At 46.3% G+C, this 20706-nt stretch overlaps 1 protein-coding gene across 1 annotated transcript; it reads left to right on the top strand.

Annotated features, from left to right (window-relative positions):
• Positions 1–1015: 1015 nt before the first annotated feature.
• RAD54L (RAD54 like) lies at positions 1016–20585 on the top strand. The gene is made up of 18 exons (XM_063343369.1): positions 1016–1121; positions 1225–1311; positions 2288–2407; positions 3143–3203; positions 4967–5102; positions 5893–5962; positions 8363–8651; positions 9117–9241; positions 11097–11247; positions 13150–13276; positions 15383–15457; positions 15891–16021; positions 16133–16243; positions 16388–16511; positions 16830–16908; positions 17016–17195; positions 18529–18692; positions 19838–20585. Exons 1-18 carry the CDS (start codon positions 1119–1121, stop codon positions 20037–20039), a joined length of 2235 nt encoding a protein of 744 aa, XP_063199439.1. The 5' UTR covers positions 1016–1118; the 3' UTR covers positions 20040–20585.
• The last annotated feature ends 121 nt before the right edge of the window (positions 20586–20706 follow it).

Below are 20706 nucleotides of genomic sequence, written 5' to 3'. Positions count from 1 at the left end.
GTCTGCCAATGGAAGAGTTAACAGCATGGATTAGAGGACTTGGCTTATTTCATGGAGTTGTTTGGGGTTTACCCTGTGTAGCCAGAGGGAAAATTTAGCTGGGTGTCTCCAAAATGCTGTGGTTTTGCAATTTGTAAAAAGCCTGTCCTTTAAATTGCTTGGTGAGCACCAGTCCTCATTTATCATGTCAGCCGTGATCCATGGAAGAGGAACAGCCTCGCTCTTTTCTGAGGACTAGCCCGCCCTTCTCTTTCAAGGAAAACAAATTACGCTCAAATTGCTGCTGCTCTGAGTTTGCTTTTCACCCTGACATCCCCCCCCCAATACCCTTAGGATGTACCAAGGGGATTGTCTTTTTGTTCTGTGAGTGCGCAGACAGATGCCAGTCCATAATTGGGGCTTTAGGGTCACCCATTCTCTGAAGAGGTGAAATAACATACAATTGTGCAAAAAAGCATCAGTCTATTTTGAAACAAGACTGTAAAGGGAAGGCAGCTCCCTCTCCACAGCTCTCCCGCCTCAGTGCGAAGGGTTCGCAACGCACAGTAACTCCATTCCTACTACCAGCCCTCACCGCAGCCATGGGGCTCTGCCTTCAGAACCAGCCTCACTTGCTTCATTTTAAGGCTCAGCCTCTCTTCCTCACACCTTTAAGCGCACATGGCGCCGATCCTCCTGACAGGGCCTGACTCACGACCCCCAGGGAGTGTGAGCAGGGCCTGAGGTACCGGGGAAGAGGGGGGGGGCTGCAGAGGGGCCTCTGCCAGGGGCCTGGCGACTAGGGGGCGGCTCCAGCAGCCGAGGCGGGGGAAACTCAAGCAACCAAAAGGGAGGTTTTCCGCAGCTAGGTGTTGGGGGATTAGCGCCAGCGGACTTCCCGTCTTTCCCCACCCCGCTGCCGGTCTGTCCGTCCGCCCCTCGTTCGGTCGCGCCCCCTCTCCCCCGTCCCTCAGCGGAGCCCCGAGTGCGTCGATACGGGGCTCGGCGCTCGCTTGGCCGCGCCTGTTGCCTTGGTGATAGAGGCGGGGCGGAGCGTTTCCCGCCTCCCGCCCGGCGCGCGCGAACCGGTCGGCGCGCGGGACGTTACCGCTTACCCCCTCCCCGTTCCTCGTGAGGCGATGGTGAGTGAGGGGCGGGCGGGGAGCGCCGGGCCGCGCCGCGGGGTTACCGGGCTTCCCTCGGCCCCGGCGCCCCCTCAGAGTGTATCCTGTGCCCCTTTTCCAGAGGAGGAGCCTGGCCCCCAGCCAGCTGGCGAAGAGGAAGGCGGGCGAGGAGGAGGAGGAGGAAGAAGGGGGCCGGCACCCCCCGAAGGTGAGCGAGGGAACCCGGGACATGGAGGCCGCGGCCCGGTGGGTCGTCCGGAGCCTCTCCAGCCATGGCGGGTGTGAGGGGGGATGCGGTGCTTGGTCAGTTCCTGGTGCCTCATGGGAGGTTGTTATTGCCCCCCGACTGCTGGGGGTCGCGGATCCGGCCCCGAGTTTATGCTGTTTTCAGCAGCTGGGGAGAAAACTTTTGTCTGGGCACGCAGTTAGTAGAATAACTTCGTTCTGTGCAGGTGATGTGTTGTGGCTATGGAAAAACTGTCCCTGGGAGAGCTTCCGACTGTTTTGTGACAGGGATGGTAGCTGGGAATAGACGGGTATTTAAGCTAAAGCAGAGTATTGTGATGCTGTGTTATATGTCATACGAGTCAAAGAGTCTCACATAGTGCTTTCTGTGTCAAATCCCTTTTTCTATGCCAGCATGTGGGTTAAGACCGTGCCTCAATCTGAAGAGTACTGTGTTAAATGAGGAAACAGATCAATGACTTATTTATTGTCATGCTTTGCTGAGCATCTGAAATTTAGGTTTCAGTGTGAAGCCTTTCACCTGCATAACAACAGATGCTGTGGGAACCTCTGGGGACTTTCATATAATTTGTTCCATGCTGTTGACCCTTCCTTTTTCTTTTTTCTTCTGCTTTTTTTTTGGGGGGGGTGTGTGTGGGAGGGGGCACAAATCTTAGTACGGACAAGGTTGGAAGGTGGTAGCTATTTTTGTAATTAGGAAAGGAAAATTAAAGTAGCCCTTATGCAGGTTAAACTTTAGGGCATGGTGATCTCGGTGTTATTGCTGGCTCTGTCCTTTGACAGCGGAGGTGAATAATGATTGGGTCTGTTTGGAGATGCTCAGCTGGCTGGGTGGATTGTCTGTGTGGTTAGGTGCTTACTGAGTGTGACAGCAATGCATCTGTCTTCTGGTCTCACCAGATACCCCTGAGTTGTTTTGTTTTGATTTGGTTTTTCAGGCTCGGAAGAGACAGAAGCCAGTCAATGAGACTGAGAGTGGAGAATGTTACAGATCACCTTTCCGGAAACCCTTGGCTCAGTTGACCAACAGACCTCACTGCCTTGATAGCAGTCAACATGTAAGTGGGTGTTACTGCTGGCACACCGTAGCAGGTGGATTGCATATGGAGCTCATTCATCAAGGGAATCCAAATGCTTCCATGGACCTGTTTAATCAGAGGTGATATGGAAGTGCCACACACACAGAGGAGACCTTTTGCCAGCTCCAACGATTTAATGTTGAAGGAAGTGTGGTGGGGAAACTTTCTACAATGGCAATCCTGAATAAAAGAGTTCTGTAGGGTCTAGGTGAAGGACAGTGCCCAGGGATGTGGGTAGCTTTCCACACAGATGTCTCAAGTGCTCTTTGCTTGCGCAGTTCTCTCTGGGCTTCCACTCATGGAGACTGGCTGGGTGCTTGCTGATCTGGCACAGATGTTTCCACAATGGTAACTTAGCTCCGTTGTAGGAAATTGCCTGACTGAATTACCAAGGCAGGGGGAAGCAATAGTGTTTAAAGAAGTGAATAATGCCAGTGGATTTAAGAAGATGGGAGTTTTGAAAAATCAATTTCACGCATTAGAAAACCCAAAGGAAAATAGTCTTTCAAAACTGTGTTGGTGGGGGGAATTGTGCTGGTTTGTTACTTTCTTCCTTTTTGGATATTCTTGAAAATAGTTGAAGCTTGGGTAGATTGAGTAGAGGGACTCTGAGTACTTGGCAAAATTGAGTTCTTAAAAAATGTTCTGGGCATGCCTTCTTGAGCAATCTCTGATTTCAGACTTCTTAAGCGTGTTTTCTTTCTGAATTCCTAGGAGGCTTTTATCCGCAGCATTTTGTCCAAACCCTTCAAAGTCCCCATTCCAAATTATAAAGGTAAGATGAGGAGGTTTAAGGATTGTCTGTGTTGACTGACGCGGGTAAAATAGATGATGCTCAGGCCTGTCAAATGTATCTGTGGGGATTATTGTTATTTTTTGCAATGATGCATATGTTCCAGAAATCCTGACTTAATTCCAAAAGAAAAATACTGGCACATTAGCAAAGTCTTCATATTTCTTACTAGTGTTTAGTTTGGATAATCCTACAGTTCAGAATTGGATTTTGTATTCTTACTGCTATGTATTTGATGTAGTGCCAGAAGATTGTGCACCATATCACAAATACAAAAGCAAGATGAATTCCAAGCGATGAAGGTTTACCATCTAAATAATACCCTAATGGTACTAACAGACAGAAGGCTGTAGGTGAAAAAGATAGTATGTGCCAGTTTTCTTTCTACTTGGCTTGGTGTGTTGAATCTCAAGGTGATCTTCAAAGCAAGGTAGTTTTGAAGTTCAAAGCCTCAGCTGGTTTGAATCAGTGAAACACAAGATCTCAGAAACAAATGGGTCTGTTCTTGTCCCCTTCTTCCCCTTCACCCTCCAGCTGAAAAATTCAAATGCAGGTCAGCCAGTTTCACTGAAACTTTAGTTATAAAAATATGCCTGTAGTCAGACACTGACTATTAAATGACAAACCCCAAAAGAGTGGAAAAGCAGATTTTTCAGGAGTCTGAAACCGAACTGTAGCTGGGGAAGCTGCTTTCTGTGGCTGTTATCTTCCTCTCTTAATTGGGAGATGAGGTTGTTTCATGTGCTCTTTTCTTGGTGTGCACGCACTATCGCCTCGGCTTGTAAATACACTGTCGTTTTGCAAGGAGCTTTGGCAAGCAGGGGGCAAGTTGACCCTGCTTGAATCTTTCCCAAGCAAAATCAATCCTGGGAGCACAGTTGCCTGAGTTTTGATCGGAAAAGGGATCTCTGTGCATGTTCTTTTTATATTCATCCCCATTCTAAAACTGTGACTTTAAAAGATAATACTTGGAAAAGGGACTTATCTTTGGTTTCTGTTCTTCACAGAAATTGGCTCCAAGGCCAAACGTCTACTATTGTTCAGCAGAAAGAAAATAATACCTTAGAGTAGGTAATGGCAGCATGGTGCTAGCTATGATACAGTAAAACTACATCTGCGTTAAAGATCAATTCTGGACTTTAATAAAAGATACAACTCTGGCTAAGTCAAGGTCAGGTGATCCAAAAAGAGGATTTGATTCAATATATACTATGTATGTTGAGAACATATTTAGTGAGCTGCTGAGGCGTACATTCTGGAATCCTGCTTGCTTTTAGAAAACAAAAACAACCCCCTTTGGGTCCTAGGAGTAGCTCTGATGCCTGGAGACAGCTGAGAGAGACGTTGTGCCTGCTTATGGTTGATGCTGGTGGCACAGGTCAGGGATGAAGCAGTCGGTCACCTTGCAAGACAGCTTGTACTGTTCTGTGCCAGTATATATGGCATCTGCTGCACCCAGTCATACCCATTTTGGTGCACCCAATGTGGTGGGCAGTGCCATTCCTCCATCTTTGCCTCTGCTCCTTCATTGTATTCTTTTTTGACACAGAGCTACTCTGTGTGCTGGCAGAGTGCTGCCAAACAACCGCCCTGCGTGGATTTGCTGTCAGCACCAGCTGTGCCTGCATCTCCACTCCAGCACCCAATTAATTCACTGTTCCTAAACGTAATCAGACGCTTCTGCAGGGCTCTGCTTTCTTCCAGGAAGAAGTTGTTCTTTGAGTCGTGCCTTTGTTTGCTTTCAGGGCCGCTGGGCTTGCGCGCGCTGGGTATCAAACGGGCAGGGCTGAGGAGTCCGCTCCATGACCCTTTTGAGGAAGGAGCTCTGGTTCTGTATGAGCCCCCGCTGCTGAGTGCCCACGACCAGCTGAAAATAGACAAGTGAGTCATCACCTGGCACAAATGGTTCAGCTCTGACCTCCTTGTACGTGTAGGTTTGTGTGCTTTCTTCCCAAATGTGTCTGAGCTGGGGTCTGAACATCAAGGGAAGTTTGGTTACAAGTATTCCACCTCTGAATTGTTACAGGTATGGTAGCAATTAAAGAAGGAATGTATCCATGCTGGATTGTTTGTGTTCTTCCACAGGTTGTTTCATCTCCCACTCATCAATAACTTAAAGCTGTTGCAGGCAAGGAGGATGCACACGTGGAGAAGCTGCTTAGAAAATCTTAATGGCGTAGTCGTTAGTCAGGAAACATCAGCATCTAGGGACAAGCAAAACAAGATGACTGACAGCCAAATTTTAAGCTGCCTAAAGTTTTTATTCTGAAGTAGTTTCTTTTGTGCTGTTGTTATAACTTAAAAGGGCTGTCGGCTGGATCTTCATGGACAGAGAATGGGGTTCCTCTCTCCAGTAATGCAGTTACAATATTGTTACTGAAACAAGAAAAATAAGAATGACTTTTTAACTGTCTCTCTGAACCACATTCTGCCCTTGTTTTAGCCACAGCCCAAATGCATGGTTTCACTGATGTTTTAGATTGTAGATCAGGCCCCTGTGACTTCATTCTCAAAAATGAATTAATCCATTTTTCCTTTGCTTGTTGGCAGTTGCTTCCCTCATGCCATTGGGGAGTCCTCAGTATAGCAGTGAGATTTTTAAAAAAAACTAAACATGTGCTGTGCCGAGTTCATTAATCACACTGTCTTCTTCCTTGACTGCCTCCTGCAGGGACAAAGCACCTGTCCATGTTGTGGTGGATCCTGTCCTCAGCCGTGTTTTACGGCCCCATCAGAGAGAAGTAAGTTTTCCATTGGGACCTGAGAGTATGCCTGGAGAACTTGCAGCATTTCAAAAAGCTGCAGTTCCTCTGCTGGAATTGTTACCCACCAGCTGTGAGGTCTACATAGACCTCACAGACCAACAGTCTGACAGGCTCTAGTCTGTTGCAAATGCAAAGTGAAATATTTGTTTTAACCATCCTCTTAGAGGCCTGAATGCTGCAAATATTCTCTGTCCCATGTTAAGCAAGAGGACATGCTGGGAGTATTACAATAGTCCTGTTTGTCCTTAAAAATGTGGAATTTTACTGCTTTCTTGTGGGTAAGAACTTTCTCTTCACTTGCCTCTGATGTAGCAGGGTCAGGGCACTCCCAGCCTAAACATGATGCAGGTGTGTTCTCTGTGTTTGTAGGTCAGGTCAGCTGATAGTGGAAACTGAGGTGTTTCTGTGACCATTGTGTACTTGTTGCACAGGTCTAGGAAAGCATTTGAACTTGTGTCACCAGGCTACTTTAGGAAAAGAGCAGATTCTGCAGGGAGATGGGATCTTGCAGAGTCAGGGCTGAAAGTCCAGCCTTTACTTATGTTGAAGTCTGGAGGTGTAGCTCTGCTGAGTGGAACTCAGTGTGGAAGGTGATGGGATATAGTTTCAATAAATTGTGTTGCAGACCAGTCTCAAGTTGGGCAGAGCAGACTGTCCACCACTGTGTTTTGCTGGTCAGCAGAATTAATTTGATCCGCAGTCTTTGAGCCAGGAAATACTGAAGCTCTTCTTTCTGGTACCGTGGTTCACAACACAGCGTGGAGTAGATTCCCACTTCATTGTGTTTTATTCAGAGGCTACCCTTTGTAGGTGTGAGCTGTCCATGACCTATGTAGACTTGGAATTCACCAGTGGAGAGTGCTGAAAAACATTTTATGTTGTAAATACGTACAACATCACAATATTGAAACAGTGTGTACTAATCTCCAAATATCTAACATAGGTATCTGCTCAGTTTGAAGTTCATCACAGATTCGGTATATTATCATTTAAGCCTAGAGGCAGCACAGATGGAAACTGTGATTGCTGATCTTGCAGGCTAAGCAGGTCTAGCCAAATGTGTTCCTGCATGGGAGATCTTCAGATGGCTCTAAGAGTGCCGCAAGCTGCTCAGAGCTTGTACTTTTATCTCAGAGTTGGTACTGAACCTGTGACCCAGTGCAAGGCTTGTCTCTAGCTACATAGCTGGAGGCACTCTGTTTTTGGGTAAGATACTGACTGATGGTGCTTTTGTCAAATAATGATAGTTATGTTGGTGTCCTAGGCACACTGTTTGTTTTTTGACAGCTAGATACCTCTGATAAAGCAGTCTTTGTTCTAGTTTGACTAATAAGTCTTTGCCTGCTAAGAATCCTGTCCTGCTTTATTCAAGTGATGCTCCCAGACTGTTGTACAGCTTCGCTCTGTCTTTGTCTTGTCTTTTGCCCAGTTGCTGGGAGGTTACCGGGCTGGATCCCAGCCAAATGCACTCTTTTAGTCAGTAATGTATTTCATAATTGTTCAACTGGCTTAAATACACTTCATTAACCTGTTGTTAAGGGCCTAAGAAAGAAAGAAAAGGACTTGAAAGTGCAAGTGTAGGTAGGTGCTTGGAGCACAGAGGGGTGAATTTGTCCAGGTGTGTTTAGGTTGCGTCCCTAATTCCCTGCCCTGTTGACACAATGCAGGAGTTTGTGTGTTCCCAGCACAATGCCCTAATTTTCTCTGACTCTCTGTCATCACATGATAGAGGAACATTTTGCAGAGTCTCTCTCTCTCTTCCCCCCCCCCCCCCCCGCCCCCCGCCCCGCCTTTTATCTGTCTTGGTGATGTGTCACAGCCTAATGCAGGGCTGAACTCTTCTCCCACCGTGTGACGTGGGCTATAACCTCAGCCCTGTGTCTTCTCTGAAGTTAAATCTGCTTTGGACCTTGAGTACACAGGTGAGTCATTGCACTTCTAGGCAGAAGCAATGAGGGTGTTCTTGCAGTTAATCAGGCAGCAGAAACAATTCTGCTCCCTGTATGATTCTGTGTTTTTAAAACTATCTGAGTGTTGTTAAGATGATTAACCTGTTTGCAGTGATTGATACAGGTTAGCTGATGGCCTGGGCCTATGTAATGCAGCCAAGGGTAGAAATTTCTGGAAATTCATGTCAGGAAGCTGGTTATAATTGTAGTAAGATTTCATGCATATTATGAGGTACGTGTTGGCACCAGTAATGTTGTTCCAAACCAGAAGTGTCTCGGGTGATTTCCCTCTGTTTCATTAGAACATTGCATGTCTCCCAGGATGTGCTACACAGTTTGTTGTACTATCAGTCCTGTGCATTGCAGTAATGAAGCTGTCATTCTGATGATGTCCCCCTCCTGCTCTGAGAGAACAATTTTTTGGCAGGGAGTGAAATTCCTCTGGGACTGTGTGACGAGCCAGCGGATCCCCGGGAGTCATGGCTGTATCATGGCAGACGAAATGGGGCTGGGCAAAACCCTGCAGTGCATCACACTCATGTGGACACTTCTCCGGCAAAGTCCAGACTGCAAGCCTGAAATAGAGAAAGCCATGGTGGTGTCTCCCTCCAGCCTGGTCAGAAACTGGTACAATGAAGTAGAGAAATGGCTGGGGGGAAGGATCCAGCCCCTGGCCATTGATGGAGGCTCCAAAGAGGAGATTGACCGTAAACTAGGTACAGAATGTTTGCAAATGGTGTCGTTGGCTGGCTTAGGTCAAAATCTTGCATTGGAAGAAGGCTGCAGCAGTTCATGTGAACATCTGAGCTGTTATTAGAGCTCTGGAGACGGAAAGTCTCTTCACTAACATGTTTAGATCAGGCCATTGCATGTTTGGTAATAGTTGATATTTTGGAATAATCAAGTCCAGTCATGTGCTTAAGTTAGGGCAGTCTGTGTGCCTCTTTTTTGCTCCAGCCGGATGCCAGGAAAGGAGTGGTCAAAGGTGGGAGTAGGATGGAAATGGGGACAGTCGGGGGGAAGGGAGCATGGGTATAAGGGTTTGGAAGGGATGCTACAGAGTACTTGAAACAGACAGGTTTTCCTAGATTTTTAAGGTAGAAGTTTTGACTACAGAGCCTGAACTCTTTTCTACATGTTTTACTCACCCTCTTTTACCTTTTCCCCCTTTCCACCTGCAGTTGGCTTTATGAACCAGCGTGGCCTGCGAGTGCCTTCACCCATCCTGATCATCTCCTATGAGACCTTCCGACTCCATGCCGAGGCATTACAGAAGGGCAGTGTTGGGCTGGTCATATGTGATGAGGTACAGGGGAGTCTTTAAGGAGAATCTGTTCCTGATATTTTCTTAAGATCTGTGTAAAACTGATTCTGTTTTCTTAAAAGAGGGGAGGTCAGTGGGAGACAAGGTTTAGCTGTGAACAGCACCCATTCTGGTGCTTGAGAGACTCTGGGTAACCAGCTCACCCGTACCAGGTGAGCCTGAACAAGAGGGGGTGTTTTCAGGAGCTACCAAGAAGAAAAAATCCAGGGGGTGGTAAATGGCTACTTTGTAGGTCCCTGGCAGGGTGGGGGCACCTACTAGGGCCCTCTTGATGCCAAATATGTAGCAGAAAGGAGGTCCACTGCCTGTCTCTGACCCTGAAAGAGGCCTAACTCGGTTGGGATGGTAGTGCCCTGGCTCACTGATCTGGTTTTCCTCTGTTTGTGTCTGTGCTAAAGCGAGAAGTAACTTTCTGTTTGGCCTGGCCTGATGTTCTGCCTGGTAATTTTTAGCATGGCTCTGTTCTGAGCAAGAGATTGGGATGGAGACTCCTGAGGTCTCTCCCAACCTAAACGATTCTGTGACTCAGTGTGCTCTTGTGTGTGGTGTTGGCTGCTGTCAGCCGTTTTATCTGGCCATCTTATTCTGTGCTTGTGGGGGAGTTTGAAGGGCACTCCCATGGCAGGACCCTCTTTCCCTCTCTGTAGCTTCCTGCTTGGGGGAGAGGTAGGAGAGCTGGATGAGGAATTACCTCACGTGCTGCTTGTTCAAGAAGAGACAGACCTGGCTTGACTCCCTGCCCGCTAACTGCTGGATCTAGCTTTGCCAAGCCTGGGCTGTCAAGCTCTGCTTTCACATGGCTGATATTGAGTTGTTTTTTCATTTATTGTTCTGTATTTGTGATTATAGGTAGTGAAAGCCAGAGATGCTCTGAGGGACAAAATAAAACAAATGCCCTTTGCCTCCTCGAAACAATTAATCTGGGGGCCTCAGCCACTGTTGAGGTGTCCTCTGCTGCCAGTTAGAGTGGTTTTATTAAATAGCGGTGCCACCCAGTGGTTTGGGTTTGTATTTGCTAGAACAGTGCTGAGAGGAGCTTAAAAAGAGCAAGCATCCTCACAAGTTTAACTGCCGTCCGTCCACCTTTTATTTACTGAGTCTGTGCGTGCCTACACCTCTTGATGCCTCTGGGATGGGTCCAGCAGCTAGGGATGCTGGGAATGCAGGTCCTTGGCCTTGTGTCTTCCATGTGTTCCCAATAAATACTCTGCTCTGCAGTGGTCTGACACTTGTAAAAAGCACCTCATCACTTATGCTTTGTCCTACAGCATAGTACTCGGATGCTAATAAAGTTGCTTTTCCCAGGCATGGGAGATGGGGCCTGTATTCAGATTACCGCTGTAAGAGGTGCAGAACCTCTCTTTATTAGTGTGCAACAGCCTGGCCGTCCTGGATATAGGTGGTCTGAACGGCTTGTGATCTTGACCTTGGGTGATGCAGTGTTACTGGTCCAGAGTGCAATGCCTAGTGTTCGTAGCTGAAAATGTCCCCATCTTTGAACAGGAAACAGCTCTTATAGTTAAACCATGTGGTGGTTGTTAGTTTCATGGTAGGCCCTTTTGCCTGGGTGTGACTCAGATGTTCCCCGTCTGGGAAGGTTGTAACATCACGTTTCCTCACGTAATGGCTTCCCACCAGATTCTTGCCTTTGAAAGAAGCATGTTGCAACAGTTGAATGTACATACAATACAACACTTACAAGGAATGTCCACTACAAGGAATGGGAAAAGTGGTGAGATGGCTTGTGGGAGAAATGGTATATCAGTGTTGATGAGGATCTCAAATCCAGTAGCCTTGATGGGAAGCGGTTTGATCAGCTTCATTCCTTTTTTCAAAGGGCCATAGACTGAAGAACTCCGAAAACCAAACATACCAGGCTCTCAACAGCTTAAATACACCTCGACGAGTCCTTATCTCAGGCACCCCCATTCAGAATGACCTGCTTGAATATTTCAGCCTGGTGCACTTCGTCAATTCAGGCATCCTAGGTAAGCTGTGAATGTGTGAGAGGCATGGGGTGGGGGGAAGTTGCTGGCAAGGCCTCCTCTAGCTGCCAGTGCCAGTGAAAGCAGCAATGAAGATATTAATGGGAGGAAAGGTCACATGCAGGTTGGAAACTTACTCTCCTTCAGTTTGTATCCAGGAAGTCTAGATTAGGGTGCCCTGTTCTAGAAGCTGTGTGTCATCAGAGCTCTGTTCCAAGAAGATTGTAATTTAAAGTATACCACTCTGACAGGTGTTTTGGAAGGGGAAATAATTATGAAGGTAAAATGAGTATATAATCCTGAGTGCTACATGGCTGATCTTGCGTACCAATACTGGTCAGCCAAAACATCCACCCAGGCTAGGAGCTTCTCTGACAATAAGCCCTTGGAGATACTGCAGGAGTTGCTGGGCAGGAAGAGTCGGTTCATAATGGTACTTCCCACAACACTCCCAGGCTATAGCAAAATCAGAAATCGAATCAAGAATGATGTCTTTGTAGGAGAGGAGGGTTTGACATGACATGCTCTCTGTGTTGAGTACAGAGGCAGCCTGGGAGATGGCTTTTCCCTGCTCTCTCCCTCGTATCCTTCTGGCACAGGAGGTTGAAGTGACTGGTGCAAGGCAGAATGTTATACCTTGTGCCAGAGTTAGGCAACAAAGCCCGAATTGCTGGTGCTCTGCAACCCACTTTCAGATAATCTGAGAGAAAGCTGACGGTGATGTCTAGCATTTGGAGTTAAGACTGCTCTTGATTTTTAAGGCAAGGAAGGCCTGTAAATATGGAGTTAACCTCATCTCAGATAGAAAGAAAAGAGTCTGGAGGGAGAGATGCTGATTAGTGTGAGTTTTCAGGATCAGACACCTTCTACAATTGCTGGTGTAGCAGACTGAAATGTTCTGTCTCTGGCTCCTATGCTCTACTTATGTCTGCAAGCTCTTTTTTCACTTTAAAAGCGAAGTAGTCTTTGCATCCTCTCCTGCATCACTGGGTCAGGAGCAGATCTGCTGCTTTCCAGTGTGGAACAGCTTGTCTTTGTCAAGAGAGGTCATTTTTTTTCTGTCAAGGAGTGAAAATAAAACAATCTGTAAATCATTTCCTTGTTGCTGTAACTCATCACCTGTGTTTGTCTCGGATTGTTGGGCATCCAGTCCAAGAGGCTTCTCGTTGATTCTAGTGCACGCACAACTCTAGTTAAACACCATTCATCAGATTATTAGTCTTACAAGCATCATTTGGGCTTTATCTTTTTCCGTTCATCTGTTCTGCCCCCAGGATTTCTCAAGGAAAGAATGGGATGGGGTGGTAGATGTTCTACATCTGCTTTTTCCATGTGCTTCAATTTTGGGTAGTTATTACAGGAAGCTGATGTGATTTCCCCTGCCCCCTTGACCTGTACTTTGGGCAAGGCTAGCCTCCCTGTACTTCCAGTTCGTTCTGTCTGAGATAAGGTTAATAACTACTGCCGACAAAGCTGTGTGCATGCAGTAGTCATTTTTCCCACTTTCAGCCTGTCACCAGTAATAAGCAACTGATTACAGATAATTTTGGAACAGGCACACGTAATTCCTGTGCTGCTATTTGCAAGGACAAAATCTGATAGTAAAAGCATAGCTGGAATGTAAGCATAAACAGTACATGTCTGACTGGACTCAGGTTTAACTAAAACTGTATGACCTTTGTCAGTGCATTGTTGTTGGAGTACAAAATTATTTTCTGTTGTACAGATTTGCCTGCTTTGTTTGAATCTCTTCTGGCTAGAAAGGAAAACAAATCATACTGACAGGGCAAGAATTTGTTTTATCTGCTGGGCCCCCTTGCTTTTGGTGTGATAACTGAGGTTGCGGGGTACTGATGAAAGCTTATTTGGTAGTAGTTGTCACCTTTTCATTTCTGTTTTGTGCAGGTACTGCACAGGAATTTAAAAGACACTTTGAAATTCCCATCTTAAAAGGCAGAGATGCGGATGCAAGTGAAGCTGAGCGACACAAAGGAGAAGAGAGGCTTAAAGAGCTGATCAGCATTGTGAACAGGTGAACTTCATCCCTCTTCTCTTTGCAGAGCTTTTGCATAAACCCCGGGTGTACACTGGTATCTTTCCAAATTACAGTTGTAGCTGTAATGAATTCTTTTGCCAGTTACATCTATTCAGCTAGGGATTGTGCAAGTATTTATTGCCTAAGAAATCTACATAGCGTGTAGCTTTAGTCTGAAAAATAGCACATTAACATGGCACAGTTAGCTGCAGCCACCTCCAAGTAAATGTGCACAGATACTGAATCATGATTTGACTCTTGTATTTCTGTTTTCTCCTGGGGTCTGAATAGTCAGGCAGCATCCTTTTATTTGTGTTAACATAACTACAGTGTAGACTGGGTCAGACTTGAGATCCATCCAGCCTAGATGTTGAGTGGCAGACAGAATGAGTGTAAGGAACGTTGTTTAGCTCTGCTGTTGATTGCCCAAGTCACAAAAGGGTCCAGCTCGCACTTTCATAGCTGTATTGGCTCTGTAGGGCTAGTGGGATTAGACTGGTGTCAGAGATGTGACTTGATCCTAAGAAGCACCTCTGTGATGTAAAATGCTGTCTTATTTCTCTTTGGTTGATTTTGGGTATTTATTTAAACTTGGTTTCTTTTCTGTTTGTGAATACAACCAATTTATTCACATCTGCTGGCAATTGCTTGTCTCTATAAGAACTCTTACTAGAGACTCTTTCGAATTCTCAGCATTGCTGGTGTCTTCATTTCTTTTTCTTAATCTGAACTTTTTCAACCATCACGAATGTAATCCTGCAGTTCATAGTCATGGTAAATTGAATTTCACACTGAGTACAGCCTCACTACAGAGACAGCCCTGACCTTGACTCAGGTCAGCTTGCAGAAGCCTAAGAGAAAGGAAAGGTTGGGAGAAGAAGAGCTTATTCTTTCTTGAAGTGCATTTCTTTTTATAGTTGATGGAAAAGTGGTGTAAAAGTGTGTTCAGGAATGCTTGTGCCTCGCTGTGTTGAGGTCTCTGTCCTTTATTGTGCAACAGTCATGATACATAAATAGGGAAGGTGAAACACATAAGTAATAATAGATGAATTGGTTGAATTTGGTAGGAATTACAAATGAAGCAGTGATGCAAAGATATGTGGAATCATAGGTGTAAGGCTGGGACCCTGGTGAAGGTGTCTAATCCATCTTGCTGTCCCAAGTTAGAAGGTGTTAGATCTAAATCATCCCTTACTTAACCCCCACTCAGCCCTGAAAACAAATTCCCCAGGACAGCTTTTCCAGGGCATCACTGTCTTTGCAGTTAGAAAATGCTCTTAATGTGTAACATAAATCTTCCTTATTGCAGTTTAAGCCTGTTACTTTTCATCCTACTGCTTGTGGGTTTGGAGACCAGATTATTCCTTTCTTTAGCAGCCTTTGACAGATTTTGGGGCTGTCATATATCCCTGCTGTCTTTCTTCTATAGGTTTCATAACATCATATTTTCAATGTTTCCTGGCAGAACTGGGTTTCTGCACCTCTTTCTTATTCTGGTTGCTCAGTTCAGCACTTTTTATAGTCCATTCCTTCTTTTCTAAAATGTGGTAGAACTGTTCCATGGGGCATTTCTGGAGCCCCAAAGGATATATGCCTTTGGCTGAAATCTAGTGCCAGACAATGAACCCATCTTGGCTGAGGGTGGCTACTAAGTTATTACTTGGGAGCCGCCTGCTTGTACTTTGAGTTATGTCCATAGTGTGTGGTGGTTAAATCCTGTCCATGTTTGCTGTCCATGCCACCAGTCTGTTGTGGCTCAAGTTGAGAATGCTGTTGGTAGTCTGAAGAAGAGCTGAGTTTCTCTTGTAAGGAACTGGGCCCTGTTAGGTGAGATCATGCCTGATCTCTCCATATTTCATGAACCAACTTTGGAAGCCTCACAAAGACAGGGGGTTGTATTGGGCTCTGTAGCATGGGCTGACGGAGCCTCTTAGCATGGCTTAATGTGGATGGTGGGCATCTGGCCTTTGGCATGTGTTGGACTGTCACAGACTTTTGCAGATTAGATATCAAAGGGATTTGTGTTGAGTTTGTGAGGAATAATAGTGATAAAACAGGGTTTTGATGTCATCCAAGCACTGATCTTAATTTCTGCCCCTGCAGGTGTTTAATCCGAAGAACTTCGGACATCCTCTCCAAATACCTGCCGGTGAAGATTGAGCAGGTGGTCTGCTGCAGGTACCAAAAAGCTTGTACTGTGCCTGGGAAAAGGGAGAGAGGAAGGAAAATCTTGTACTGTCCCTCAGTGCTTATGATGACTGCATCCTTCTAGGAAAGACATTGTAGCCATTGGCGATACATTGTTTTTCCTCCTGAAACAGGGATGGACAACCCACACCTGGTCCTTCTGCCAGCCAGCTGGCATGCTCCGGGCAGCTGTGTACAGCAGAGCCCTGGGCTGTGCAGAGTATCTGCAAGGTTCTCTTCTTCCAGCTCTGGGCTGAGATATCAATGCTGTACCACCAGCTTCAGAGGCAGTTCTAGGCTGTCTGTGCTATAGCTTAAAAAATTGAACACTGGAGATAAAAGGAATGCACTGTGTAGATGGAGAAGGAAGACTAAGATTGTTCTAGGGGCACGCTGAGACTTCAGAGTTCCTGTTCTGTTTCAGGCTGACACCTCTGCAGGCTGAGCTGTACAAGAACTTCCTGAAGCAAGCCAAGCCGGTGGAGGAGCTGAAGGAGGGCAAAATCAGTGTGTCGTCTCTCTCTTCCATCACTTCCCTGAAGAAGCTCTGCAATCGTGAGTTATTCCACTCGTGCAGTGGGTTTGGGTTTTGCATTGTAGTTTGTGGGTTTTTTTCTTTTGGTGTCTCCTGTGCACTCCACAGTCTGAGGTCTGTTTGTCCTCCAGACCCTGCTCTTATCCATGATAAGTGTGTAGAAGAGGAAGAAGGTTTTATGGGAGCCCTGGACTTGTTCCCTGCTGGCTACAGCACCAAATCCGTGGAGCCCCAGCTTTCAGGTACTGTGGAACTCAACAGTACAAATGTGCTGCCGAAGACAGGCAACCATGAGACTGTATTTAGCATCTTATCAAGTGCCCTTCCAAGGTCTGGAATTTGGGAACTTCTGCTTTAGCTTTCTTCTTTCTTTCCTTTTTATACAGGAAAGATGCTGGTTTTGGACTACATCCTTGCTGTTACAAAAAGCACCAGTAACGACAAGGTGGTTCTAGTGTCTAACTACACTCAGACACTGGACCTATTTGAAAAGCTCTGCAGGAACAGAAGGTTTGTCTTTGGGCTTCATTTGTTTAAACCTACAAGACTGTACTTGCAGCCTACACTGTAAAAAAGAAAATGGTTATTTTTAAAGTTTCTATCAGCAGGAGCTTGTGATCTCTCTTTTACCTCAGATGTTCCTGAACTGGAACTAATGTGGCTTGCGCTTTGGCTACTGGGGTCACCCCACAGAAAAGCTCTGGCCCTCTGCAAAATCGCCTAAAACCCAGGCGCTTGTTATACAAAGCTGTGAAAGATTTTTCTCCTTCAAGAAGGATGCTCTAAAGGTTGCAGCAGTCTGATTGTAGTAAATCCTGTATATTCTAGGTATTTATATGTCCGGCTGGATGGCACCATGTCCATTAAAAAGAGAGCAAAGATTGTGGAGCGATTCAACAGCCCCTCAGTGAGTAGAACCTGCCAGATGTGAGCAGCTATCTTGCTGGTTCTGAATGCTGTGAGTAAAAGTATGGCTGCCTCTGTAGTTTAATCCAAGCCTGCCTTTTTCCACAGAGCCCTGAGTTTATCTTCATGTTAAGCAGCAAAGCAGGTGGCTGTGGTTTGAATTTGATCGGGGCTAACAGACTGGTTATGTTCGACCCGGACTGGAATCCAGCTAATGATGAGCAGGCCATGGCTCGTGTGTGGCGGGATGGCCAGAAGAAGACATGCTACATCTATCGACTGCTTTCAGTGAGTCTTACTCTTCTTGCCTGCTCAACATGGAGTTCTTGGTGCCAGCCCAGACTGCAGCTGTTGTGATTGGGACCAGAAGGGGAATTCCCTTTTAGTGGCTAGAACTGATTGGAACATAATTGCTTCCTACTGTTAGATGTGTTGCCATGGAAAACCGTGAAGCTTCAGTCTTGGAATATCATTATTGCAAGCCTTGGTTTCTAATTGTGACTGTTTTCTGAGAAATAGAAATAACTGTGGCTTTCGAGATAAGATATTCTTTTGAAGTCATTTAGGCATCCGACTTTTTAATTTTGTGGGGTGTCTGATGCCAAAGTTGCTGTTTTTCAGTCTGGCTGTAGCCTGTTTTGGTTGGGTGTATGTGTACTTAATAAAACAGCAAGTACATTCCCATAATTACAGCAACTTTTGGAATGGGGCTACGAGTTAGCGGGTGGGGTAGCTGCTCTGTAAAGGAAAAGCACAAAGCAGAAGCAGACTCGTCTTTTCAGGCTACTGTAACACTTTGCCCAGCAGTGCCGGTAGTGATTACTGCTCAATGTCCCCTCTCTGCCCTTGCTCACCTTCACCTCTCATTAGTTCAGACTGTTGGGTTTTTTGTTTTGGTTTTGTTTTGTTTTGTGTTTTTTGTTTCCGGGTGGTGTTTTTGGTAAGCTTGTGTTCCTTGATCAATTATTAGTTTACTTTGACAAAACAGATGTTCTTCGCCCGTCTCTTCCTGAGGTGTTCCACTTTTTTCTCTGACCTGACAAATGTCGTACAGATATTTGCTTTTAGCTTTTTGCCTTAAAAATGCAGCATACTGGGCTTCCTGCACATCTGTTCTAGAAGTAGTCATCTCCCTCCAGAGAGTGGGTGGGATTGATCTGTGTGTGGGTGAACCAGCAAATACTGCTGATTTTCATCGTGTCATCCAGGGCTAGCCCTTGTTGCAGTTTTTTGGGAGAGGTTGTGTTTGGGCTGTTTTTTTGACAGGGAGCGGCTATAGCTGCTCATCTCCTTTCCCTTCTTTCCTGTCAGCCCAAACTGGTGCAGTGTGTGAGCTCGAGCTGCAAGTGGCAGCTCCACACCTGCCTCATCCATATCTCTGTCGGACCCACTCCTGTAGCCACAATGAAAGACATGAGAAGCAGAGTTGGGTTAGATCAGTAACCAAACAGGACATGGTTGGAGTGCAGCTAGTAACACTCGGCCTGTCATCCGTACTGGTCTGGCAAGGCATAAATGGTCCTGACAGCTTACTGCCATTTGATCTGTGACACTTTCCCAATGTAGTGCTTCTTTAACACCAGTGTCCCAACCGGGCTTCATCTCTGACTCTCTCCTGTAGACGGGCACCATAGAGGAGAAGATATTCCAGCGCCAGACCCACAAGAAGGCCCTCAGCAGCTGTGTAGTGGATGAAGAGCAGGATGTAGAAAGGCACTTCTCACTCGGGGAGCTGAAGGAGCTCTTCACACTGAATGAGACCACCACCAGTGACACCCATGACAAGTGAGTACACTGAATGGTTAATGGATAGGGTCAGCAAAAAACCCGCTCCACAGTTTGGTCTACTGATTCAGCGGTTCCTCAGGCAGCAGGAGAAAGCTCAGAGAGAGGGAGCCTCAGGTGTCTCTGCTTATGAAGCTGTTACCATCTGGAGTTGAGCACTTCCTTGCTGTCTTCCCTTTTTGTTGTCTTAGAAAAGCTGTGCTGGCTGGACAAGTAAGCAAACTATCTTGTTGCTGCCTGTGTTTGGAGGCTGCGAAATATTGCAGATAATGAAATGAGAAAAATTGATCGGAGTTGTTCAAATTAGTGGAGCCTAACTTGGTCCTGTCTTGCCACCCTCTTTCTGGTGGTCTGCGATCTCCAAATGCTGAGCTGTTTCTACTGCCAGGGCTACTATATCTGCTAAGTATTCATGAGGCCAACCAAGTGCTGCTCTCTTCTCCATTGCCTGCCCTTCTCCCCCACCCCTGAAACCTGTGGTATTGTAGCCACCAGAAAGAGGACAGGGAATGCAGGAAAATGCTTCACTGTGAAAGTTAAGACTCTTAGTTCAAGCAAGAAGTGAAGAGGATTAATTTTAAGCTGACTCAAAGCTTCGCTCTCTGTAGGTATCTGGTCTGCATGGCAACAAGCTTTGCTGGTGGAGCTGCTGCTGCTCTTTGTCGTCTCATGTGGCAGCTCAGTCGGGCATCTCCAAAACAGGCTGAGCACAATCTGGTGGCTGTGGTGGGAGCCAAGATGGAGCGGTTTGGAGTGTGGTGTGCTCTCTTGAACACAGTGCTAAGAATGTGTTAGCAGTGGGGGTGTTCACTTGAGATCTGCTCTAAGCAGCATCCCTGACCTTCCAGGAGAAACTCCTCCTGAACTTCCCCTGGGTCCTGCTGGACCATTCCTACATGGCTAAACATGGAGGTGGACTGCCATTAGAAACAGAACCTTGGTGTTTCCAGAGTGTGGGAGTCATTCCTTATGTCGCATGTGCCAGAAGGTCGTTGTGTTTAAATGAAACATGGTAGTAGTTAATCCTGCCTGAAAATCCAGTTGCCAGCGTTGCAGGTGAAGGGGACTGGGCTGGATTTTTAAACAACCCATACGCTAAAGAAGTGGAGGAACCTTGCACTGATCTTGTGCTGGCTCTGTTCCAGGATCAAGTGTCGTCGCTGTGTGAATGGCCACCAGGTACGGCCCCCTCCTGAAGGGTCTGACTGCACCTCTGACCTCTCCCAGTGGAACCACTGTGCTGATAAGCGGGGGCTGCAGGACTCCGTGCTGAAGGCTGCATGGGATGCTGCCGTCACCTTCACTTTTCATCACCACTCCCATGAGGAGCAGCGAGGGATTCCCTGACAGGTTACTGTCCCCTGTGGGGGCAAGGGCAGGCTGCCGTGGCAGTTCACCCCACTTTAATCCCTTTCAAGGAAAGGGGCAGTGGGTAGCCGTACATGCTGGATTGTTGTGTGGCTGTGGAATAGCAGAACAGCGTGGTTTCTGAGAGGCTGGAAGGCCCTTAGCACTGGTCAGACTACTGCAACAGCAAGGAGTCCATGGCTTCTCTGCTGTTGTGTTGTGTGCCTGAAAAACAGCCCTTTGGGAACTGGCAATAGCTGGACTTTGTGTGCTTGATCAGATTCAGCACTGGTTCTCATGCTGTTGGTGTCTGTGCCTTCTACTCAGCCAAGTTTTGTCTCCAGGTTTAAGTTAAGCTTGCAGTTTTATAGCACTTGATGTGCAGAGTCATGTTTTTTTCCTTGACAGCTATGGCTTACAGCTGCTGACCAGAAACTTAAAAGGATCCATTTCTGTTGTGAAATGTGAACCTTGCTGATTACTCAGGAACGAGAAGATCTGTATAAGGGAAAAAATTTTCAGCTTTTATGTTGAACATCTAGACTGAACGATCATGGATGCAGTAGGAAATCAGGCTTATTAAGGTAACTCCACTTCTAAAACCACTTGCTTTGTTATGGGCAGGATCCCCTGATCTAGCAGTGTTTTAATTAGATCATATTACAAG

Source organism: Chroicocephalus ridibundus, chromosome 8 (assembly GCF_963924245.1).
Source record: "Chroicocephalus ridibundus chromosome 8, bChrRid1.1, whole genome shotgun sequence".
NCBI classification, from domain to species: Eukaryota; Metazoa; Chordata; class Aves; order Charadriiformes; family Laridae; genus Chroicocephalus; species Chroicocephalus ridibundus.
The sequence above is the reverse complement of the archived record's forward strand: the minus strand, read 5'-3'. Positions and strand labels throughout refer to the sequence as shown.

Bases quoted from the DNA above. Each gene is read 5' to 3' on its own strand.
- RAD54L (XM_063343369.1), top strand. The intron at 2,408-3,142 runs GTAAGTGGGTGT...CTGAATTCCTAG, and splicing joins GCCTTGATAGCAGTCAACAT to GAGGCTTTTATCCGCAGCAT. The intron at 15,458-15,890 runs GTACCAAAAAGC...GTTCTGTTTCAG, and splicing joins GAGCAGGTGGTCTGCTGCAG to GCTGACACCTCTGCAGGCTG.